The 26,316-nt window shown below is 39.8% G+C and overlaps 1 protein-coding gene across 6 annotated transcripts in view; it reads left to right on the top strand.

Moving 5' to 3' along the window:
* UBE3D (ubiquitin protein ligase E3D) overlaps positions 1 to 26,316 on the top strand; it is a 460,276-nt gene that overhangs the window by 41,948 nt on the left and 392,012 nt on the right. For all 6 annotated transcript variants that reach the window (XR_009865557.1, XR_009865556.1, XR_009865558.1 and 3 more), the window contains exons 6-8: positions 3,672 to 3,741; positions 5,712 to 5,820; positions 10,330 to 10,490. Coding sequence is in view for 1 of the 6 variants with exons in the window: in XM_062187589.1 (XP_062043573.1) it covers positions 3,672 to 3,741; positions 5,712 to 5,820; positions 10,330 to 10,490 (340 nt within the window). In the remaining 5 variants the exon portion in view is untranslated. The remainder of the gene's footprint in view (positions 1 to 3,671; positions 3,742 to 5,711; positions 5,821 to 10,329; positions 10,491 to 26,316) is intronic.

Genomic DNA, 26,316 nt, shown 5'->3' with positions numbered 1-26,316 from the left:
GTTCCTCCAACCTTTTTTTTTTTTTTTTTAAGATTTATTTTATTTATTTGAAAGGCAGAGAGAGAGAGAGAGATCTAGATCGAGAGATCTTCTGTCTGCAGGTTCACTCCTCAAATGGCCTCAATGGCCTGACTGAGCCAGTTTGAAATCAGAAGCCAGGAGCCTCTTCTGGGTCTCCCACGTGGGTGCAGGTGATCAGCTAACTTTATTAATAATTTTAGTATTAATGTTGAGGGTCCTTGCTGTCTATTCAGATAAGAATTCTGAATATCTGCTCGAATAAAATAGGCAACATGGTAAGGTTTTTAGTATTTATTCAGTAAAGAGATACACAGGAAAATGAGAGCTTTATTTAGGGGAAAAAGAAGTCTAGAAACATAAGTTGGGTCCATACCAACAGAAAGCAGGCCAGGAGCTACATAGAGCAAAGCGTGCAGTTAGGAGCAGCCACAGGTAGCATAGTGCAGGCAGGAAAGCAGAGAGCAGAGCAGGTGGTCAGAAGGCTGCACACCCAGAATTACAGGACAATGAGGGAAGGGCCCGCCATGCACAAGCCTTTTATTCATGGCAGATGAGCCTATATGAGCTCAGGTAGGGGCATGAGATCATGAAAGGGGGCAAGGCGAAGGCATGGTCTCCAGCTCACAAATTTAATCAATTTAATCCTATCTGCTTGCCTGTATCACAGGGGGCCAAGTACTTGAGCCTTCTTTTGCTGCTTCCCAGGTGCATTAGCAGGGAGCTGGATCTGAAGTGGAATAGCCAGTACTTGAACCAGTGCCCATATGGGATGCCGGTTCTGTAGGCAGAGGCATAACCTTCTATGCCACAACACTGGCCCCATAATTTTTATTTTGAGAGATAGGGAGGTAGTCAGACAGACATCCACTGTTTACTCCCCAAATGCCCACAATTGCTTTAACTGGCCAGACCAAAGCTAGGAGCAGGGAACTCAGTTCAGGTCTCCTGTGTTGGCTGCAGGGACTCAACTTCTTGAGCCACTACTTGCTGCTCTCAGGATGCATATTAGGAAGCTGGATTAGAATCACAGCCAGGACTCAAACCTGCACACTCTAATATGGGATGGGAGCGTCCCAGCTGGCTTCTCAAGTGCTGTATCAAATGTGTGACTTCCTTCAGTCTACTAAATTTTTCAAATGCAGTGTTCACTATACAACCAAAGATAAATAAGCACAAAAGTAAACAGCTAACAAAAATAGCAAACAACTGAAACAGTCTTCTTACTGGAATTATATTCTGTCAAACAACCATGTTAATATATTTGACAATATAAAAGGACTAAAAATAGTTGAAAGGAGACAAACTATACATTTGGAAAAGATCCATGATAAAATTTTTAGAAGAGTATTCCAATTGAAATTAAAAGCTCAGTGGGTAGTTTAGCAACAGATTTGGTGCAACTTGAAAAAACATTAATGAACAGAAGTTAGATGAGAAGAAGAATGTGAATCCAGTACATAGGGGTAAGATGACCAAGAAGTATAGAAGAAAGGCAGAGACTTAGAACATTTACTGAACAGATCTGATCTATGTTAAACAGACTTGCACAAAGAACAGAGGAAAATGAGTATGGGCAAAATTTAAAGAGAGAATTGCTGACTAATGAAGAGCAGCAGTCTACAGATTCAAGATGCCCAATGAATTCCAATTTGTTGAGGCCCATGTAAGATAAATTGAAAAAATCTCCACCTAGGCACATCAAAATAATACCATAGGACAAAAAAAAAAAAAAAAAGAAATCTGAAAAGAAACTGAGGAATAATTTCAGATCACCTTGAAAGGAGCAGCAGTAATTGAAGTTTAAAAACAGTGGGATGATGATGTCAATGTGTGTGAAACAAGAAATGTTAACCCTAGGACTTTATTATATCAAGTGAAAACATCCTTCAAAATGAAGGCAAAGATAAATATATTTTCCAGCAAGCGAAATTAGGATAACTTACCAGTAGTGGTTTCATAATTAAAGAAATTCTCTTTGTACTCAGGTAGGTTAAAATAATTCTACATAGGTCTAAGTTCCAAGAATGATTAATAAAGAAAGTGATAAATATGTGGATGACACTAGATGGATAGTAACTATACAAAACAATAATACATTTGGGGCTAAAATTATAGATTACCAACAACTTGGATAAAGGGGATTCCTTCCATATGTTAAATTGTTCAATATTGCATCTAATAGCATGACCTCAAAATAATAAAATTTGACAGGACTTTCAGGAGAAATAGGTAAATCCATCCTCATAACTGTAGGTGATCTATTAAACTATCGATTTTACTTTTTTGCCCTTTTTTCTGTTTTATATCGAACAACTGAAAATTTTTAAAAATCTAGAGGTATAACCTTTGTTGAAAATTGTTTGACACCTCATTTTGAGATAGCACTACTTTAAATTATTTCTGGTTTTAATTTGACCTATTTACAATTGTAAATGTATATGAGATTTTGTTACCTAAATATATAATTGTTTATAGACATTTGTTTTGGATATTTTTGCTAGTATTATTATGAGCATCTTTTTAAAAAGTTTTTTTTTTTTTAATTTATTTGAAATGCAGAGTTACAGAGAGAGAAGGAGAGACAGAGAGAGAGAGCTCCATATGTTCGTTCACTCCCCAGGTGGCTGCAAAGGCCAGGGCTGGGTCAGGCTAAAGCCAGGAACCAGGAGTCATCCAGTTCTCCCATGTGGGTGGCAAGGTCCCAAGCATTTGGGCTATTTTTTGCTGCTTTCCCAGGCGTATTAGCAGGGAGCTGGATTGGAAGAACAACCTGAACTCAAACTGGCACTCATATAGGACCTCTGCATTGCCGGTGGTGGCTTAATCTGCTGTGCCACAGCGTCAGCCCTTATTATGAGAATCTTTATAACAATGAATATGTCTTTGAGATAAATTCTTAGGTATTTAATTGTAGTGTCATTGTGTATACACAATTTTAATGCTTTTCCCAAATGGCTTTTCAGAAATACCATTTTCATTCTAGCAGTTCTATATGAATAAACAAATCAATTTCCCATAAGAATATCTATAGCTACAACTTATTATTTAAAGATATTTTCTTTGGTGCTAAAAAAATCTTATTTTGATTTATATTCACTTTGTAAGTACTAGTGAGGTTGAATATTTTTCATATATTTTTAAAAATTCAAGATGGTTGTATTTATATTCAAGTCCACTAAATATCTAATCTATTTAAATTTTTCTATAAACTAAGTAATTAGGTAAGCAGAAATGGTGTGACTTGTACATTAATTAATTCAATGAGATTTGGGGAAATTGCTAATTTGAGGCTTAGAGCATCTGTGCATGCTATTCTTAGTGATTCCTAGGTTTGTGTCTATTCTATAGAAATGAGGAAAATCAACGTGTAATTTCTAAATAGTGAGCAGTGAGTGGGATGTGACTTTTTTGTAACTTCCCTGCTGTGAACAGTGTTTTGTTGCAGCAGATTCACATTGTCTACATCCTCAGAACTATCTCCTTGTCACCTGTTGCTTTGTCTTCTGAAATAAAGTAGTTTTGGAAAATGTTAATTAACTTAGTATTAATTTTACCAGTATGCTGAATATGTTGTTTGGAATGGGTGTCATGTCTACAATGAAAATATTAATGTATTGGGGAGGTTTTTAATTTAATTTTTGTGTTTCTAGAAACCACTAAGTTTTATATGACTGAGATAATTATTCAGCCGTCTGAGAGAAGTTTTCCCATCCTGCCAAGGTATAAATAGCAATTTAAGCTTATTTTGTAGTTTTGTATGTAGGAAAGAGTGGATATGATTGATTATTTGGGACTCATTTTATTCATTACTTTGTTTGTGAAGGGTGAAAACATCTTTGAGAAAGGCAGTTAGATAGTTGAGCCAAATTATGTATTTAAAAAACTTGAGAATTTATTTATGTTTGCTTATAGGATGGCATAGACAAATGGATACCTGTGTCTTCTAATTCTGAAAGCTTTTCTGTGCTTGTTTTTGTATGTTAGATATCCAGGGTCTTTTTATAAATATTTATTTATTTATTTGAGAGGCAGAGTTAGAGATAGAAGGAGCGACAGAGAAAGATCCTACATCTACTGGTTCACTCCGCAAATGGCCAAGATGACTGGGGGCTGGGCCAGGCCAAACCCTGGAGCCAGGAGCCTCCTCCAAGTCTGTGTTGTTGCAGTGGCCCAAGTACTTGGTCCATCCTCTGCTACTTTCCCAGGCTCATTAACAGGGAGCTGGATAGAAGTGGAACAGTCGGGACCAGAGTTCGTATGGGATGCAGATGCTGCAGGCCACAGCTTTATCCTCCTGAGCCACAGCACTGGCCCCAATATCCAGCATCTTATAACCTAATTATAGGTTTTTGAAAATATATCTCTGATTTTATTTTTTAAAAAGATTTTATTTACTTATTTGAAAGTCAGAGTTACACAGAGAGAGAAGGAGAGGCAGAGAGAGAGAGAGAGAGTGGTCTTCCATCTCTGCTGGTTCATTTCTCAAATGGCCGCAACGGCCAGAGCTGGGCCGATCCAAAGCCAGGAGCCAGGAGCTTCTTCCGGTCTCCCATTAAGGTACAGGGGCCTAGGACTTAGGCCATCCTCAGCTGCTTTCCCAGGCCATAGCAGAGAGCTAGCTGAGAAGTGGAGCAGCTGGGACTCGAATTGGCACCCATGTGGGAATGCTGGCACTGCAGGTGGCAGCTTTACTCACTATGCCACAGCACTGGCCCCCTCTGTGTTTTTTTTTGACAGGTAGAGTTATAGACAGTGAGAGAGAGACAGAGAGAAAGGTCCTCCCTCCACTGGTTCACTCCCCAAGTGGCTGCAACAGCCAGTGCTGCACCCATCTGAAGCCAGGAGCCAGTTGCCCCTCCCTGGTCTCCCATGTGGGTGCAGGGGCCCAAGCACTTGGGCCATCCTCCACTGCCCTCCCAGAGCTGGACTGGAAGAGGAGCAACTGGGATGAGAACCGGTGCCCATATGGGATGCCGGCGCCGCAGGCAGAGGATTAACCAAGTGCGCCACTGTGCTGGCTGGCCCCCTCTGGTTTTGATTTGACCTATTTCCAACAGTAGTCAGTTTCAGATGGTGCCTATTTTTTTTTTTTTTTTCAAATTGTCCTCAGCCGCTAAATCTATTAGTGTTTCCTTTCTTTAAATTGTTTTAGTTTGCAGATGAAAATTAACTATAGTATATCTTCATTTTAGTTTGTTTTTTGATATCCCCAAATTATGGCAATCTGGATATAACTTTAAATATTATCATTCTGTCAGTGCTTTAAGTAACCTCAGAGCTGACACTTTAAGGAGATCTATATGGAAAACATTGTTGGCAACACTGTTTAATATTTGAGAGAATATTTCTCACCTTCTGTGATTTAGTTACCATTAAATGCACTATTGCACATCTGGAGTACTATTCTAACATGATGTTTTGGTTCAGTAGGGAAAGATAGTTAGGTTTCAGGTGGAAAATGTTTTCAGGATTCAAGAATGGGTTTTTAAGAAGAATAAAGCAAGTACAAACGCATTACAATGTATTATAATAAATCCACATTAGGGCAGATTGCAAGCAAATATACGGCAGAAAGAGAACTGACAGGCTGATGTTGCTGCCTCTTGCCTTGTGGGTATTTCTGGTTTACCTTACCCTTTAGAGTTGTTATTTTGAGAGGCACCTTGTGAATCTGATTTCTGTTCAAACAGGTCTCAATTTGTACAGAGCATTGTTGCCCAGTGTCTGGTGGAGCTCTCCTCTGCTAGGAGCACGTTTAGATTCACCATTCAAGGTCAGGATGGCAAAGTGTACATCTTGGTAAGAACTTTCCTCCCATTACTGGCAGCCTGGTAATCCAGGATCTCAGAACTCTTCAGTTTGTGTCCATCTTTTTTCTTAATTCTCATAGAAAATAAATGATCAAAAATTGATTTTTTTAATATCAGTTCAATCCATAAATCAGATTCCCTTAATGTGATCACAGATGATCAGTGATTCTGGGTACTGGGCATTCATAGGGAAGGAAGCCTGGTTTTTGCTTTTTAGCAGCTTATTCCACAAAGTAAGGTTTTTCACTCTCAAGTTTTTAATGGCTTTTCTTGGTCATTATAACACTTCTGTCCCACTTTTATTTTTTTCTCCTGTTTGATTATCTTATGTTTAAAACATGTGTTATCGCTTCTGTTGTTTTTAATTGCCTTTGACACTTCGAGAAATAGTGGCAAGGTTTGGAGAAGAGGCTCTGTGGTTAGTAGAATCATCCCCTACACAGACCACACAGGTCTAATATTGCACTGCCTCTATTAAAAATGATGTTCCAAAGAAATGAATTTGGGGCACTTATCTGGAAGTCTAAGCATCATGGCTCAAGCCTCTGCCTCCACAGCTGTTTTATCCAGCCAGTTAACATATATTGAGCACTACTTTTTATTATTATTACCTTTCAAATAAATTGTGCTCAACATATGCTAATGCTCAAAGTGAGACAAAAACTGCCTTCAAGGGGGCCTGGCATGGTGATGCAGTGGGTTAAGCTGCCACTTGCAACCCTGACATCCCATATACTCTGCTTCCAATCCAGCTTGCTGCTAATGCCCACAGGAAGGGAGTGGAGGATAGCTCAAGTACTTGGGCCCATCTCACCCATGTGGGAGACTTGGATGGAGTTCCTGACTCCTGGCTTCAGCCAGGCCCAGCTTTGGCTGTTGCAGATATCTGAAAAGTGAACCAGCTGATAGAAGATCTCTCTCTCTCTCTCTCTCCATCTTTCTCCCTCTCTTCCCGTTTCCCTCTTGCTCTCACTCTCCCTTTCCCTCTCCCTCTATCTCTTCCTCTCCCTCCCTCCCTCCTCCTCCTGTCCTTCCCTCTCTGTCACTCTACCTTTCAAAAAAAAATAAATTAATTTAAAAAATACCTTCAAGGAATTCACAAGCTAATAGGGAAACAAGGTAGCAGAAAGGAGGGAAGGACCTGAGGCTGTTATCAGATGTACATTTGTAACTGGTCATCAGTTATGGGGACCCCATTCTTCTCTTAATTCCCAATAATTTCTATGAAAAGCTAATTTTCTAACTTGATACTAAGTTTACCTCATAGTCATAGTCTGAAATCAGTGTTTCCTTGTGCAGTTTTGAAATTGAAAATCCATAGTAGAATTAAATATATATATATATATTTAACTTGAAAGGCATAGAGACACAGAGTGAGAGAGAGAACTTCCATCTGCTGGTTCACTACCTAAAATATCCTCAAAAGCCTGGGCTGGGCCATGGCAAAGCCAGGATCTGGGAACTCATTCTAGGTCTTTCACGTGGGTGCCAGGGATCCAGTTACTTGAGCCATCACCTGCTGCCTCCCTGGTGTGCAGTAGCAGGATGCTGGAATTGGAAGCAGAGCTGGACTTAAACCTAGGCACTGCAATATGGAATGCAGCATCCCAGGCGGTGTCTTAACCATTGCAACAAATTGTCATCACTAGGAGTAGGACTTCTAAAGTTTTCCAATATGTATTTAATTTAAAATTTTTTCCTTTTCATGGAAGTGTGACATTCTTGAAACACACTCATACAACATACAGGACTTAAAGAAATGATAGTTCTCCTATGTTGTTCCCCCTCCTGCCCTGTTCTGTTGCACTATATGGAAGTGATCATTAATAGTCTGATATGTGTCCTACAACACTTTTTCTATCAGTATTGAATTACATATAAGCACACTCACATGTATTTATCTATTTGTAAAAGAAATAATATCACATGATTAGCATTTTCTGCAACATACTTGTTTTTCTTTTTTTTTTTTTTTTGACAGGCAGAGTGGACAGTGAGAGAGAGAGACAGAGAGAAAGGTCTTCCTTTGCCGTTGGTTCACCCTCTAATGGCCGCCGCGGTAGCGCGCTGCGGCCGGCGCACCGCGCTGTTCCGATGGCAGGAGCCAGGTGCTTATCCTGGTCTCCCATGGGGTGCAGAGCCCAAGCACTTGGGCCATCCTCCACTGCACTCCCTGGCCACAGCAGAGAGCTGGCCTGGAAGAGGGGCAACCGGGACAGGATCGGTGCCCCGACCGGGATTAGAACCCGGTGTGCCGGCGCCGCAAGGCGGAGGATTAGCCTGTTGAGCCACGGCGCCGGCTTGTTTTTCTTAATATATCATGAGAATTGGGTCTGGCACTGTGGTGTAATGGGTTAAGCTGCTGCTGCTGTATGGATGTCAATTTGAGTCCCTGTTGCTCCACTTCTAATCCAGCCCCCTGCTAATGTACCTGGGAAAGCAGTGGAGAATGGCCCAACTACTTTGGCTCCTGCACCCACATAAGAGACTTAGATGAAGCTCTTGACTCCTAGTTTCAGCCTGGCCCAGCCTTGGCTATTGCAGCCATCTGAGAGTGAACCAGTGGATGGAAGGTCTCTCTCTGCTTCTGCCTCTCCCTGTCTGTAACTCTGCGTTTCAAATAAATAAATCTTTAAAATATATGTATATATATCATGAGAGTTGTTTTTTGTTATTATAAATAAAGTTCTGGCTCTTTAATCACTAGAATTCCATTGCACGGCTGTTAAAGACAATGCTGCAGTGAAAATCATCTTTGCATATGTATTTTAGTACTCCTTTGGCAATGGATCTTTTTTTTAAAAAAAGAAAATTTTATATTTTAGGGCCGGTGCTGTGGCATAACAGGTAAAGCCACAGCCTGCAGTCCCAGCATCCCATATGGGCACCCATTTGAGTCCTGGCTGCTCTGCTTCCTATTCAGATCTTTGCTATGGCCTGGGAAAGCAGTAGAAGATGGCCCAAGTCCTTGGGCCCCTGCACCTGCATGGGAGACCTGGAAGAAGCTCCTGGCTCCTGGCTCCTGGCTTTAGATCGGCGCAACTCTGGCCATTGTGACCAGTTGGGGAGTGAACCAGTGGATGGAAGACCTCTCTCTCTTTCTGCCTCTCCTTCTCTCTCTGTGTAACTATGCCTTTCAAGTAAAATAAATAAATATTTTTTAAAAAAGATTTTTTTTTTTTTATTTGAGAGAGTTATAGTGAGAGGGAGAGACAGAATGGTCTTCCATCCGCTGATTCACTCTGCAAACAGCCACAACAGCCGGAGCTGGGCCTATCTGAAGCCAGGAGCCAGAAGCTTCTTTTGGGTCTGGGAGCAGGGGCCCAATAACTTGGGCTGTCTTCTACTGCTTTCCCAGGCTGTAGCTGAGAGCTGGATCAGAAGAGGAGTAGCCAGGACTAGAACCAGTGCCCATGTGAGATGCCGGTGCAGCAGGCAGAGAATTAACCTATTGTGCCATGGTGCCGGCCCTGGAAATAGATCCTTCTAATCTATTATAGTATTGGCTTTTGTATATTTTAAATTCAAATAACAATCCTCTTCCAAAAAAGCTGTACTAGTCTGTCTCTTATAGTGGACATTTTTGGTGCCCCACCCATATCTTCTTGATAAGGTCGATGTACCTGTTCCCAGCTGCTGACAGTGTTAGCTGCTAATGGCTCACAGGTCTCCTTCACCAGCGACCTGGCCCTGGATGACAGATGTTTCTTCTCCTAGGAAGTTCTCTGTCTTCCACTGTTTCCCACCTCTATCCTGCTCAGCCCATTGCCAGTGATTTGAACCTAAGGCATAAAACTCTGGGGCCTCATATTAGAGTGGGACAAACTCTGTGGATGCCTTTCATGCTCTAGAGTTCCTCAAGGGATCAGGCTGCAACCAAACTCCTGCTGAGTCCCTGACTGTCCTCCCTGACTGGCTCTTTACCCTGCCTCATCCTGTTTCCCTTGTGTTTCTCCTAAAAATATCATCCCAGTGAATCGCATCCCCACTCTTCCACAAGGAGTATATGGGAATGCCTATTCTTAATCCTTCAGGAGTTGATGTTATCAGTCTTTTTGTGTTTTCTCATCTGATAAGTGAAAAATGATGGCACAAAATTTTACATTTCCTCATTGGTCTCATTAACATTTTTGTGTGTATTTATCACTTATTTCTCCTGTTACTTCTGTTGAGATTCTTTGTTTATATTTCTCTTGCATTTTTTACCTCTGATAGATTTGTAGGAGCTATCTTTATAGATAATAACTTTGGTATTTATGTGTTAAATATTTTCTTGTAATCAATTGTCTCTTTTTAACCATGATGTAGATACCCTACCAAATAAAAGCTACTCTAATTAAAAATTAAGTACATGATTCCATATTTTTGATTTATGATTATATATATGATTCATACTTTCGATTTATATGATTATATACACGATTCTGTATTTTTTGAGGAGTGATATAAAGTATACACAGGTTTGCAATATCCTTGCACTTTCTCTCCTTATCTTTAGCTGTGGCTTTTAAACTCTGACAGTTTGGTCATTGAATCTTTGAGAAGTCCTGAAGGTATCAAAAAATTCCCCTTGTTGGAAGACACATCAACAGATTCTCCTTCTGCTGGGAATGCTGTCAAGGTCCTTTACCAGCCATGTGTCAAAATTAAGAATGAAAAGTAAGTTGTGCTTTTGTTTTCTCATTCCAAATTATGTGTGTGGCTTTTTTTTTTTTTTTTTTTTTTTTTTTTTTTTTTGACAGGCAGAGTTAGACAGAGAGAGAGAGACAGAGAGAAAGGTCTTCCTTTTTCTGTAGGTTCACCCGCCAAATGGCTGCTACGGCTGGCGCGCTGCGCCGATCCGAAGCCAGGAGCCAGGTGCTTCCTCCTGGTCTCCCATGCAGGTGCAGGGCCCAAGCACTTGGGCCATCCTCCACTGCCTTCCCGGGCCATAGCAGAGAGCTGGCCTGGAAGAGGAGCAACCGGGACAGAACCGGCGCCCCAACCGGGACTAGAACCCGGAGTACCGGCGCTGCAGGCGGAGGATTAGCCTAATGAGCTGCGGCGCTGGCCTCCAAATTATGTTTTAGCTTCTGTTGCCACCTTGGTGTTAAGAAATTAGTGAATTAAATAGTACTGTATCACTTCCCTCCTTGAAGCTTCTAGGAGTCACACTGTTAAATATGCTTTTAAAGTAGATAACATTATTACAGCTGATTCTTGCTGATACGCAGAAAGTTTACTTTTGCTGAAAATAATTGGTATTTTTCTTGTAATCTCAGTTGTCCTTACATATGGCAGTAGAACTAAATCAGCCCTCAGCAACTATGAATGTACACTGATTGGTACTTTCCAGACATTCAGGGGGCAATAGTGAGTTCAACAAGGTCCCTGCCTACTGGGGTTGTCATTTTCATAGGGGGAGGCAGTCTATAAACAAGAAAGACCAAAACAAACAAACAAAGACTTATCATGGATCTTACTGTGTGTTGGACTCTCATCTAAGAACCTGCAGCTCAATTAAGCCTAACAGCAACCCCATGAGATATGTATTGTAATCATCCCCATTTTAAAGGTAAGGACACTAAAACACAGGTGGCAAATTACTCTTGAGGAAAATGAAGCAAAGCAGGGTGGCTGGGGAGTGGTAGGATGGGTGTGGGAGGCTGTCGTTTTGTACTGAGGAGTTAAAGGAAGTTCCTCTGGTGTGGTGAAGTAGAAAACATGAAGGAAATGAAGTGGCATCCATGACTGGTGGAGAGCGTTCCCAGAGGAGGGCACAGCCAGACTTCTAATTAAGAGATTGGAGGTTTCCACTTGTACTCTCAGCTGAGTTTGATCAAATCTGTACTAAGAACAGAAAGATCCCGATCTTTTTCTGGGAAGTAAAGACATTAAAAAAATTACTGCTTTTCAAATCATAAAAGATTCAAACACTAAGAGATTTCTATAGAGGGAAAGTGAAAGTTCTATATCAGGTCCCTCTCCAGAAGTAAAAAATGTTTGTTATTTATTCTTTCCCTTTCCTTTGCTATTCACTGTGCTTAGCATAATTTGAATGACACATGTGTATTTTTTACCCTTAAAATAATGCTTTGTTTTGGAGATTCTTTACATTTTAATGCTCGATATTTTCTAAAATTGGTGTACTGTACATTATTTAACTTTTTTGTTGATGAATATTTGGATTATTACTTTCTTGGTTATAATTAGTATTATACTCTCTACTATTGTATATTTGTTTTCTTATTATATATAAGGTGTTTTTATTTTTTAAAGATTTATTTATTTGCTTATTTGAAAGGCAGAGTTATAGCGAGGCAAAGGTGGAAAGAGAGAGGTCTTCCAATCTCTGGTTCACTGCCCACATGGGTGGAACAGCAGGGCCTGGGCCAATCTGAAGCCAGGAGCTAGGAGCTTCTTCTGAGTGTCCCATGTGGCTGCAGGGGCCCAAGGACTTGGGTCATTTTCTACTGCTTTCTCAGGCCAGAGCAGAGAGTGGGATTGGAAGTGGAGCAGCCAGGACTCAAACCAGTGCCCATATGGGATGCTGGCACTGCAGGCAGTGGCTTAACTCGCTACGCCACAGAGTTTTTTTTTTTTTTTTTTTTTTTAATAAGAGGGATTTCTAGAGATATAATTGTTGAGTCAAACAGAATGGACATTAAAAGTTTTGATGGAATGAACATTTTAGTGTAGCAGATTAAGATGTCCACATCCCATATGGGAGTTACTCTTTTGAGTCCTCTCTACTCCACTTCAGATCTAGCTTCCTGGTGTGATGCTAAGAGGTAGCAGTTGTGGCTCATGTGTTCGAGTCTCTGACTCCCACGTGGAAGACCTAGATGGAGTTCTGGGTTCCTGGCTTAGGTCTGGCCCAGCCCTGGTGGTTGGAGTGAACTAGCTGATGGAAGAATGATCTTTCTCTGTCTCTGTCTCTCTCTGTCTCTGTGTCACTCTGGCTTTCAGATAAATAAAAATAAAATAAACTTGAAAATTTTTTGATAGATGTTATCAAATTGTTTTTATAAAATGGCATTGCAAATTTATACTATCACCTGAAGTTTCTATAAATGTTCATTTCTTTGCACTCTTATTCAAACTGCCATTAAGATTTTTTGAATGGGGGTAGCACTATGGCACAACGGGTATGTGCACCAGTTCTAGTCTTGCCTGCTCTGTTTCCAGTCCATCTCCTTGGTATTGCACCTGGGAAAGCAGCAGAAGATGGCCCAAGTACATCCTGCCCTGCCCCAACATGGGAGACTCAGAAGAAGCTCCTGGCTCCTGACTTTGGATCGGCTCAGCTCTGACCACTGTGGCCATTTCGGGAGTGAACCAGCAGGTGGAAGATTTCTCTCTTTCTCTGCCTTTCAAATAAATAAATAAATCTTTAAAAAAAAAAGATTTTTTTGCATACTGATGCAAGTCTAAATGAAGCAGATTTAATTGATTGTGTTCTATTTAGGCATGATCAGAGTATATGCTTATGTATTTTATGCTGTTGATTTTTTCATTTTTTTTAAAAAAGCATCAGTTGAAACTGTACATTGTTTTTCAAAGATTTATTTATTTATTTGAAAGGCAGAGTTAACAGAGACTAAGACCCAGAAACAGTGAGAGTGAGAGTGAGTGAGTGAGAGAGTGGGGGGGAGGGGAGCTTCCATCTGCTGGTTCACTTCCCAATTGGCCGCAACAGCCGGAGCTGCACTAATCTGAAGCCAGGAGTCAGGAGCTTCCTCTGGGTTTCCCACTTGGGTGCAGGGGCCCAAGGACTTGGGCCATCTTCTACTGCTTTTCCAGGCCATAGCAGAGAGCTAGATCAGAGTAGAGCAGCCAGGTCTCGAACCAGCACCCATGTGGGATGCTGGCACCATAGGCTGTAGCTTTACCCATTATGTCACAGTACCGGCTCCTCTTTGTACACTTTTAAGAAAGGTATTTTATTAATTTGAAAGGCAGAATTACAGAGAGAGATAGAGATACACACACATACACAGAGAGAGAAAGAGAGATCTTCCTTCTGCTTGTTCACTCCCCATGTGGCTGTAGTGGCCAGGGTTGAGCCATACTGAAGCAAGGAGCCAGGAGCTTCATCCAGGTCTCCCACACGGGTGCAGGGGCCCAAACACTTGGACCTTCTTCTGCCTTCCCAGGCACATTAGCAGAGAGCTGGTAGGAAGTGGAATAGCTGGTACTCAAACTGGTATCTATACTGTATGATGGCATTGCACACAGTGGCTTAACCCGCTAAGCCACAACACCAACATCCTATGCTGTTGATTTTTTTGGTGGCCTAGTAAGTGCTCAACTTTTAAGCCATATATTGATTATATTATGTGTTAACATGTGTGTATGTGCCTGTGTGTACTATTATATAGTTTTTATGTTCAAGTTTTTTTAAACAGCATTTTTATTTGAGAAAGATGTGAAACTTCACATTATGCATATAGAAGTCATTTTCTCATGACTTTGATATCCATTTTGCATAATATTGTTTTAGATTATGTTGTTAGATGCATAAAGTTTTTGTGTTTTGATAACTTGATTATTTGTACATTTTCTCAGCTTCCATTTGATGCTGTTCCTTTCTAATTTTTGTGATGTTAATATTGCCACATTTACTCTCCTTGTTTTAAGAAAGTTTTATTTTTTTTATTTATTTGAAAGGCAAAACAACAGAGAGAGAGAGGAAGAGAGGGAGGAAGACAGAGATCAATCTTGCATCTAGTGGTTTACTCTCCAAATGGCTGAAATGGCTGGGGCTTGGCCAGGTTGAAGCCAGGAGCTTTTTTGGGGTCTCCCACATGGGTGCAGGGGCCCCAGGACTTGGGCCATCTTCCACTGTCTTCCCAGGCACACCAGCAGTTAGCTCGATTGGAAGTGGAGCACCCAGGATACAAACTGGTTCCTATATGGGATGCCAGCACTGCAGACAGCGGCTTAACTTGCTGTGCCACAGTGCCGACCTTTATATTTAGTTTTTCTAAGTTTGTAAATTTGCTATTTAAGTATATTCTTTTAAAATTTTACTACCAATAGTTAGGTTAATTAGTAATCCATATTGTTCACTAGGACGAGAAAACACTCAACAATCTATCTTCTTGTTTCCTCCCTCTCATCTACTCCCTTCAAGATCATCCGTGAGTCTGATGATGGTAATTTTGTTTATCCTTAAGGAAGCATCCAGCCAAAGTTCTGTGACATTTATTTACCTCTTACTCTAATGCACCATGACCATGAATGTTTTTATACTTTGATTGTATTCATATCTCCACAGAAATATGTAGTATTATTTGATGTTTGAAAGCTTTATAAATATTATAGTATTTAAATCTTATCTTTTTAAAATTTTAACTTAACATTATTTCTGTAATTTTTTAATTTGAGAAAGTAGTAGTTCTTTTTTTTATTTTTTTATTTTTTGACAGGCAGAGTGGACAGTGAGAGAGAGAGAGAGACAGAGAGAAAGGTTTTCCTTTGCCCTTGGTTCACCCTCCAATGGCTTCCGCGGCCAGCGTGCTGCGGCCTGCACACCGTGCTGATCTGAAGCCAGGAGCCAGGTGCTTCTCCTGGTCTCCCATGGGGTGCAGGGCCCAAGGACTTGGGCCATCCTCCACTTCCCTCCTGGGCCACAGCAGAGAGCTGGCCTGGAAGTGGGGCAACCAGGACAGAATCCGGCGCCCCGTCCAGGACTAGAACCCAGGGTGCCAGCGCTGCAGGCGGAGGGTTAGCCCATTGAGCCACGGTGCTGGCCAGTAGTAGTTCTTTTAAGCTTCAACTCTAGTCATTCTTTGAATATCTGAAAATGTCTTATATCTGTTCTGTCTCTCCGAAAATATTTAGCATTTTCTATTTAGTTTTCTAGGATTTTTTACAGATGTGTGTAAATGTGGGTGTTCACTCAAGATATCCTCGTTTGTCATAATCTGTTCTTGTCTTAAGATGCAATATTCTCTAAATCTCTGTGAGATAATAATTATACTTTAAGTCTTTTTTTTAAATTCATTTTGTTCCTTGGGTATTTTTTCTAATTTTCTTAAAAAGAGAGGTTGAGTTTTTTCTTTCATGATGTTGCTTCTCCCAAATGTTTGATGACTTCATTAGAATTCCTGCACACGGAGCTAGGACTTTGTCTTGTTCACCTTGATGCGTACTTATAAAATTTATGTTTTTGCAATGGTGCATGATATCCTGCTTGCTTTTGCATTCAATAATTAAGTGTTCATCTATTGATGACTATAGGTTTTATTAGGATAGCCTTTATGGATTAATGAATGAAAATCAAAAGGTATCCTAGTCTGGATGCACTAGTTTGTCTTTTGACAACTTTTGAATTTTAAGAAGAGTGATTGTAGATTCAGTTATGGTGATGAGTCTTCACACTGCCTTTGTGAAGACTATTACAAGCATTTGATGGACTCTTCCATTGTTTTGCTTATTCTTAACAAATCCCTGTAGTACTGGAAATACTTTGACTACAGTCAGTTATGTTCTGTATTTGATTAGTAGATTTTTTTAACTCCAGATTTTTGGGAACAAGTTGATGTTTAATAAATGAATTTAATTTCTTCAGTTTGCTTTTGTATATCACTGTTTTAATTGTGATTTTCCTTCTGCTGTTGTTTGATTCTGTGTCCTAAAGGTAGGAAATAAATTTCACAAATTAGGTAAACATGTTCAGTGTTATTTACTTTTGTTTTTTTAAGGACATAAGTGTCTTTATTTTGGATAGATGGAGGAAACTGTAGAATTTCTGGCATATTTCTTGGCACATGGAGTGGTACATTAACTATTTTCATCCAATTGGCTAGAATTTTTTTTTCTAGTGAAAGTGTAGATTGCCAGATGGTAGTCTAAAAGAAGAAAATAGCAAATGTAACTAGGGTTTTATTTCCTTGAGCACACACAGAAAAGTAGCATACAGTATTTTTAGAATGTTCTCTCTTTCTAGCAATCGACACACTTCTGTCTCAGCATTGTGAAGGATATTGATTTTCATCTGCTCCCTAATTGCTCTGATCAGTGTTTTGTTTCTTGGTGAACCCCAATGGCTTTTTACTCCTCTATATCTTGTTTGGCAGAATACTTCATATTCTATCTCACATTCTTCCGTTTGCATGGCAGTGTTTAGCATTTACCCTTGAACTCTAAGTTAACTTCTGCACTTTAATTCTGCCAATTTGCCAATTCACCTGTGACCTTATGTTCTCTAGACTGGGGTTAATTTTGCTCCACAAGGGACATTTGTCAATGTCTGGAGACAATTTTGGTTGTCACTCTTGGGGGACTATTGGCATCTAGTAAACAGATGCTATTAAGCATCCTACAACAGATAGGAGTTCCACCACAACAAAGAATTTTTTGACCCCAAATGCCATTAATGTCAGTGTTGAGAAACTCTGCCCTATTCTGACTCCTGTAATCAAGCTCTCTCTGCCTTTTCTCTTTGTGTGTCAGGGCTAACAAACTTCTTCACACTATTTTTAGGCCAGCAAATGAGAAAACTTTTACTATGTCACAAGCCATAGACTGTACCATTCCAAGTTTTAACATTGTTAGAATAAGCAGAATAAATGGCAAAATCAGAGATAAATGTTTGTTGTTATACTTCTCTCTTTTTCTGTAAGAAAAACATGAAGAATATATTTTCAAACAGTGATGGAAAATTTCATAGATATCAAGCCTTTCTTGTATTCATAGGAGAAAAGAGCTAAGGGATATATAATCATTAAGTGTAAATAACTATTACATCTTTTTAAAAGATAAATTGTTATGCAATAGAAAGTTATTCTGCCATGAGAAATATCAATGAACATTGGTAATAACATGAAAATGCTCATAATATTAAATTAAAAAGCAGAAGACAAATATATTATAGATAAGAAGCTATTTATTCTTTAGCTGTTTTCTTGTTCAAACATATATGTTCTTACTGTTTTTCTCCTACAAATCAAGCTGCCATAAATTTTTTTTAAAAAGTTAAATTGTTTTTTCTCTTCACGGTTTAAGTTACATGAGTCCTAGTATTGGTTGTGTTTCTTCTCACCTTTTTATAAGGATTAAATATTCTGTAGAAATTGGAGAATTTAAACCAGGCAGAAATGTATTCTATTAATAACAGCATTTTCCTATAAAATATAGTGAGGGAGAAGTAACCATGAAATATTCACCCTAGTTCTAGTAGAACTTAGAAAATAAAATTTGTAAACTAACTTGGTTTCTTTCTGATGGCTATATATTGTTAAATATTTATTCTAAAGTAGAAGTATTGTTTCAGCTTAAGAGAGTCATCAATATGGCTCTTAATCACTGAAATAAAGCCATATAAATATACCTATACACCTCTCATAAAGTGTATTAACTGTTTTCTATTTGTGAAGTGCTATATCCTTACCTTCTATTCTCCTGTATTTCAGCAAAACAGTTGAAACTCACCTTCGTTTTTTTTTTTTGTTTTTGTTTTCAAGATTTATTTATTTATTTGAAAGAGAGTTATAGAGAGAGGGGAAGAGAAAGAGAGGCAGATCTTCCATCTACTGGTTCGCTGCCCAGATGGCCACCATGGCCAGGACTTAGCCAGGCTCAAGCCAAGAGCCAGGAGTTTCATCAGGTCTCCCATGTGATTGGCAAGGGCCCAAACACTTTGGCCATCTTCCACTGCCTTTTCCAAGCCATCAAGCAGGGAGCTTGATGGGAAGTGGAGCAACCTGGACATGAACGAGTTCCCATATGGTTTGCTGACATCACATGTGTCAGCTTTACCTGCTGCACCATAACCCCAAAACTCTCTTTAGTTTTTCTTATTGTGATTAAAAAAAAAAAAAAAAACCACAAAATTTTCCATCTGAATCATTTTTAAGTGTTAAATAGTATTAATTATATTCTTATTGTTGGGGAAGCAGATCTCTGGAACTTTTTCATCTTGCAAATATACCCATTGAACAGAACTCTTTGCCCCTCTTCCCTCTGCTCCTGGTAATCACCATTCTTTTTGTTCTTATGAATTTGTATTGATGTCTGCCAGGGCTGCTGTAACCAAATGCCACAGTCAGAATGCTTTAAACAACAGTTATTTACTCACAATCTGGAGGCTAAAAGTCCAAGGTCAAGGTGCTATCAGGTTGGTTCGTTGTGGAGGCCTCTCTTCTTAGCTTGTAAGTGGCTGCCTTCTCTCTGTGTGCTCACATGGCCTTTCCTCTTCTCATGTAGAGAGAGAGAGAGAGAGAGAGAGAGAGATCTCATGCCTGTTTCTCTTCTGACAAGGATGGCAGTCCTATGGAATTAGGACTGCATGCTTTGATCGTGGTTACTCTTAATTACTTTCTTTAAGGTGGGGGTTAGCTCCAGCATACCTGGGGTCTTCAAAGAGTTCACAGAAAATGCATATCCTGGAACAATATGCATGAATTTAAAAAAAAAATTGCAAACAAGTAGATTTATGCCAACTAGCTGTAACTTGTCTCAACAGGTTCTAGTCTGACATACTAAGAAGGTTAAGGCAGCATTTGAAAGATCCCCTATCAGAGCAACATGAATTTTTGCTAAAACTGAAGCAAAAACAAACATCCAGTTTGGGGTGGATGGAGAATAGTGAAATTATTGGTACTTTATGAAAAGTTTATGGGGATAATGCCCGAAAGAAATCAGCAGTTTACAAGTAGATAACTCTTTTTTTGTTTGTTTTTAAAGTTTTGTTTATTTGAGAGGGACAGAGAGAGAGAGAGAGCGTGTGTGCGTGTGTGCAAGCACATGCATGCTCTCCTTCCCTTCTGCTGGCTCTCTTCTCAGATGGTTTCAACAGCTGTGACTGGGCCATACTGAATCCAGGACCCAGTAACTCCATCTGTGCGTCCCATATGGGTGGTACAAGGAACTCCAGTACTTGAGCCATCACTTGTTCCTTCCCAGGCACATTAGCAGGAAGCTGGATCAGCAGTGGAGTATCTGGGACTCCTGCTGGCATTCTGATACAGGATGTAGGTGTCAGTTGATGACTTAACCTGCTGTGCCCTGACACCGCAAGCACAGCTTTTCATAGAAATTTTCAACAACTTGGATCAAGATCTTGAAGCATTTCTTTGAAGAATTATAACAGGAAACGAGGCACATCTTTGCCAGTATAATGCTGAAGACAAAGTACAATCAAAGCAATGAGTTCCAAGAAGTACAGTGTGTGGGGGGGAGCATGTGGTGAAGAGAGTTAAGCCACCATTTGCAACTCCCACATTTCATATTATAGTGCCAGTTTGAATTCTGGTTCTTCACTCCAGATGCAATTCCCTGCTGATGCTGCTGGGAGGCAGCAGATGGTGGTTTAAGTACTTGAGTTCCTGCCACCCATGTGGGAGATCCAGGTGGAGTTTCTGGCTCCTGGCTTTGGCCTGGCCTAGCCTAGCCTGGCCTGGCTCTGACTGTTGTGGGTATTTGTGAGAGTGAAGCAGTGGATGGAAGAGATCTCTCTCTCTGTCACTGTGCCTTTCATATAAATGCATCTTAAAGAAGTGGAGTGGGTGGACCTTTTCATGTCATAGCAGGCTACGTAAAGATAAAGGTTGTGGCACCAGATTTTTGAGATACTCAAGGCATTTTGTTTATTGATTCCCTCAAGGGCCAAAGAATGATAATGTATGCTTTGTATGAGTGTGTTTTAAGAAAGTTTGAGAAAGCTTCACGAGAGCCCTTCGCCACTGCAATGTTTCTGCTCCTTTTTGTCATGAAATAGGGGCGATTTTGCTAGAATTTCAGTGGAAAATCATTAGGCATCCACCTTACAGTCTGATACGGCTCCTTTTGAATTATTTTTCCTTCCTGATCATAAAAACATTTTAAAGGACACTTATTTTTTGGTCAGCTATTAATGTAAAAAACACTGAGCTTACATGTTTAATTCCCAGTACCCTCAAATCTTTAGAGATGGACTAATTGGCTGGTATTATCACTTAACGAAAGTGTCTTCAGGGGTAGCTTTATGGTATATCAGGTGAAACCTCTGCCTACAATGCCGTCATTCACTATGATCCCAGTTTGTATCCCAGCTGCTCCACTTCCAATCTAATACCCTGATAATGGCTTGGGAAAAGCAGTGGAAGATGACCCATGTGTTTGTACCTCTGCCACCCATGTGGGAAGCCTTGATGAAGCCTCTGGCTTTGGCTTGGCCCAACACTGGCCATTGTGGCTATCTGGGGACTAACCCAATAGGTGGAAGATCTCTCTCGCTTTTTCTCTTTGTCTCTCCCTCTCTCTGTAACTCTGAATTTCAAAATAAATAGTTAAAATCTTTAAAAAAATATAAAACAACAATAGCAAAACCAAAAGTGTCTTGAACTTGATGGAACTTACATTGAGAATGAAGTTTTTAGTTAGTTGGGCCAATGGGGTGTCAATTTTGCTTATTTTTTCAAATAACCAGCTCTTCGTTTTGCTGAGTTTTTGTAGTGTTTTTTTGGATTCAGTTCTATTGATTTCTTCTCTAATTTTAATTATTTCTCTTCTCCTACTAGTTTTGGGTCTGGTTTGCTGCAGTTTTTCTAGATCCTGAGATGCATTGATAGCTCATTTATTTGGTGCCTTTCCAATTTCTTGATGTAGGCACCTATTGCTATAAACTTTCCTCTTAACACTGCTTTTGCTGTATCCCATAAGATTTGATATGTTGTGTTGTTTTATTTCCATTTCCCATGAACTTCTTTAAGTTCCCTTGCATCAATTTAATTGAATTTAAAGGCAGGTAGAGACAGAGAGATAGCTCTTCTGGTAGTTCATCCCCCAGATGCCTTCTCAGCCTGAGCTAGGCCAGGCTATAGCCAGGAGCTGGGAATTCAGTCTGGATCTCTCATATTGGTGGAGGGGACCTGACTACTTGCACCATCACCTAATGCCTTCCATGGTGCACATCAGCAGGAAGCTGAAATTAGGAGCACAATCAGTACTCAAACCCAGGCATTCTGATATGGGGATGCAGGTATCCCAAGTAGCATCTTAGCTACTTACACCAAATGCCCACTCAACCTTGATGACTTTTTTTTTTATTATTTTATTTATTTATTTCTATATTTTTTTAATGTTTCCAACCTTGATGGCATTTTAAAAAACTCATGTTAAATGTAATAGTAGTGTGTGTATTTTTTTTTTTTTTTCTGGCTGGTTTATTTCATTTTGTGTGATGTCCAGGGTTCCTCAGTGCTGTACTATGTGACAGATTTTCTCTTTTTAAGGGCAGGATACCATTATGTTGCACATATAAACCATATGTTGTTTATTCATTCATCTGTTGATGGATGTTGGGTTTTTTTCCACCTCTTGGCTATTATGAATAATTCTGCAATGAAGTGCCAATATCTTTCCTGAGACCTTTTCAGTACCTTTGGACATACTCAGAAGTGGGATTGCTGGAAAATATAGTCGTTCTATTTTAAATTTTTGATGATCCCCCCATACTAATATCCATGGCAGTTTCAGCATTTTACAAGCCTACCAACAGTACATAAACATTCCAGTTTTTTTTTTTTTAATTTATTTATTTGAAAGGCAGAATTAACAGATATGCAGAGGTCTGCATCGGGTGGAGCTGTGCCGATCTGGAGCCAGGAGCATCCACATGGGTCTTCCACGCGGGTGCAGGGGCCCAAGCACTTGGACCATCTTCTGCAGCTTTCCCAGGTTATAGCAGAGAGCTATAGCAGAGAGCTATAGCAGAGAGCTATATCAGAAGTAGAGCAGCCAGGTGTGGAGCCAGCGCCCATAGGGTTGCCGGCACTACAGGCAACGGCTTTTCCCACTAAGCCACAGACCCCAAGCATTCCAATTTCTCCACAGCATTGCTAGCACTTGCTATATTCTCTGTGTTTTTTTTTTTTTTTTTTGATAGTCACTTCCCGAGTGCCGAGTGGGTGTGAGATGATATTTCATTATCTCATTATTTTGATTTGCATTTCTTGATGATTAGGGATGTTGAACATTTTTTCATGTTTATTGGTGCTTTATATAATGTATTTTAAGAAATGTTTGTTCCAGTCATTTGCCCATTTTTTAAGTTTTAAATATTTTGTTGGATTGTAAAAGTGCTTTCTATGTTTTGCATATTAATTTCTTTTTAAGTATATGATTTGTTGACATTTTCTTCCCTTCTGTAGATTTCTTTTTAATTATGTTGATTGTGTTTTTTGGTATACAGAAATGTTTAAATTAAATGTTGTCTCATTTGTCTACTTTTGCTTTTATTGCCTGTGCTTTCCATGTCATCACAAAGAGATCATTGCTGAACTCTGCTTAATTTTAATACTTGGTGGGAAAGACTTTCATTGCCTTAAATACTTTGGAGATAACATTGGGCAGTCTTGAGGTTTCAAGGAATTGGTCCTTTTGTTTGATAAAGAAAAACAACTACTTATTAACAATAGCAAATGTCAATTCATGCTGACATTATATCCAGAACAATATCTAAGACCTGTTATTTAATAATTGTGTAGCCTGGGAAAGCACTTTGTATTAACTTATTTGAATAGTGGGTGAATATGATGCTAGAATAAACGAATGAATAAGTGAACAAATAGACTGATGTATCACTATCCCCTATGGAACACTTTATTAAACCATCTTGATTAAGTGTTTATTCTACTTCTCACATAGGAGTTACAACGTGACATTGTTAGTGCTTTCCAGTTAGGTACAGTGACTTTGCAGAGTAGGACAAACTTAAATTTCAGATATGGATGTCCAAGTCTTATATTTTACAAATGAGGAAACTGTAGACCAAAAAGAGAAATAACTTAATTCAGTCAGTTGTTAGTGACAGAGCCAGAATTAGAGTTGGGTTGTCCTGATTCCAGATTCAGTGCTTTTTAAATTATGTCATGTAGTTTCTCTCCATAAAGTTTTTTAACATCTGAAAATACCACTATAAATGTATTCTTCCTCAAGAAAAATTCCCATTTAGAATGTGTAAGCATTTTGATTATTCTCTAAAAATCCTGCTTAGATTACTATATTTAGGAAATATTTATGTATCTTAATATGCAACTTAAGTAGCAGGAACTTCTGATGTATAGTTTGTTCCTGTTTGATCAAATGTGATATTGTTCAGAAGTCCAGCACCTAAGCTTCTTGAGAACAGAATCCACTGAATAGAACGTAGTAAGGAATTTATGGGAAAATATAAATGCTTCTTTGGAAATCCCTTTTTTTAGAAAAATTTTCTTTATTTGAAAAGCAAAGTTACAGAGAGTGAGAGAAATCTTCCATCTGCTGGCTCACTCCCCAAATCATCGACATGACTGAGATTGGGCCAGGATGAAGCTAGGAGTCTGGAACTCCATGCGATCTCCCACATGGGTGCAGGGGCCCAAGCACTTGGGTCATCTGCTGCTGCTTTCCCACACGCATTAGCAGGGAGCAAAATCAGAAGCAGAGCAGCATGGACTCAAATTAGCTTTCTGATATGATACGCTGACGTGTTAAGTGGCAACCTAACCCACTGTGCTACAACAGCAGCCCTGGAAATCAGTTTTTATATTTTTAACTACTAGACCTGTATTACCACTAGAACTTACTCATCTAGACAAGATTCTTTTTTGTTTAGGAAGTCCAACATACACTTAATTTTTAATTTGAATAAAATCTCTCCTTTGGTCTGTATAAGTACAGTGACCTAAACTAAATTTTCTTTAATCTGGAATCGCTATACTATCCATCAATCCAGCGGTAATCATTCAAGAACAGATAGGACGTCAGACCATGGCATATACTAAAAGTGATATTTTCTCCTGGAGATTCCTATTCCCAATGAAAGGCAATTCATCTCTCAGGATTGCTTCCTTGGGGAGAATGTGGTTTCCTTCTTCTGATGAAAGAGTTTGAGGTAAGTATAGTCATGACCCGTGAGAGACAAAAGTGAGAAGGTCCTTTGATTGGGTTGGGAAGAAGGTTTGTAATTTTTTCCTTACTCTTCTGTATTTACTAATCACATGTGAGATGTGTTTATGACTCAAACCTGACATGCTTGTCTTAGTCTTTCATGTCAGAAAGACTGCAATTTTTCTTTTTCTTTTTAAATGCCTCCTTCTGTACTTAGTATTATAAGTTATTTCAAAACAGGGGAACAAAGATTTCTGGCATAAAGGAACATTCAGTAAAGTTAAGGTACATGGCAAATATGTCCAAAAACATTATTTCAAAAGATCAAGATCTATATAAATGCGGATTGTTTAGTCCATTTGTCCTGCTGTCACAAAATATTTGAGACTGAGTAATTAATGAGCAACAGAAATTTATTTCTCAGTGTTCTGGAGGCTGAAAGTCCAGGATCAAAACACCAACAGGTTTGGTGTCTGATGCTGGCCTGTTCTGCCTTGGTACTGTGTCCTGCAGGGGGAGGAGCACTGTGATGTCACATGACAGCATGGACAGAAGGGCAAAAGGGCCCTGCTGGTCCCCTCCAGTGCTTTCCTCTACGGTGCTGATCCCATCCATGAAGACAGACCCCTCATGGCCTAATTACCTCCTCAAAGTCCCACTTTTTAGTACAACTGCAGTGAAGATTCAGCTTCCACATGGATTTTGCAGCAGGCACAGTCAAACCAAAGCAGTTAAGGAACAGGTTTTTATAGAGGATAGTATTCATTAACTGAATTTAAAAAATGGAAAACAAAAGCTAAGAAATACTCTTCCCAAATCCTTTTTACTACATCCCCCACTCCAGTAAAAGCTGAAGTGGCTAAGCAGGGGAAGCATGCATATGTTCATTTAGTGGATTCCAGGGAGCTGTAGTAGGCTGCAACTGAGAGAGGGGTATGTGGTTCCCAAAGAGGTTTGGAGTTGTTTCAGGACAGATATCTACCCATAGAGAGGTTCCTATTTCCCTGTTTAGAATATTAGGCTCCCTTCAAAAGGTTTTGTTGCAGCAAAAGTTTCCACAACTAACAAAAATTTGGATACCCTTTCTTGTCTGTGATATGCATTTCCCCAGATTGTCCTTCAGTGCACTGGGTCATAGCAAAGTTATAACCTACAAAAGCAGCCATACTGAGATTCTAATTTTAAAAATGATCTTCGTTAAGAGATACATGGTGCTATGAGGGCTAAGCATAGGGAGATGAACCAGGCAATATAGGATTCCACGAAGAACTGATGCCTAATTGCTCTCTGGATGATGAGAAGGAGTTAACTGTGTGAAGAGCATTTTGGCAGGGAGAAAGCAGTGTAAGCAATGTAGAGGGACCTGGAGTGGAAGAGAGCACAGTGAGTACAGAGGGTGGGAAAAAAGCTAGGATGGCTGTAATGGAGAGAGGAGCCAGACCAACTCAGGATCCTGAAAGGCACTTGAAAGAGTTTTGTCTAAGGCCAGCGCCGTGGCTTAACAGGCTAATCCTCCACCTTGCGGCGCTGGCACACCGGGTTCTAGTCCCTGTTGGGGCGCCGGATTCTATCCCGGTTGCCCCTCTTCCAGGCCAGCTCTCTGCTATGGCCCGGGAAGGCAGTGGAGGATGGCCCAAGTCCTTGGACC

Source organism: Lepus europaeus, chromosome 3 (assembly GCF_033115175.1).
Source record: "Lepus europaeus isolate LE1 chromosome 3, mLepTim1.pri, whole genome shotgun sequence".
NCBI classification, from domain to species: Eukaryota; Metazoa; Chordata; class Mammalia; order Lagomorpha; family Leporidae; genus Lepus; species Lepus europaeus.
The sequence above is the reverse complement of the archived record's forward strand: the minus strand, read 5'-3'. Positions and strand labels throughout refer to the sequence as shown.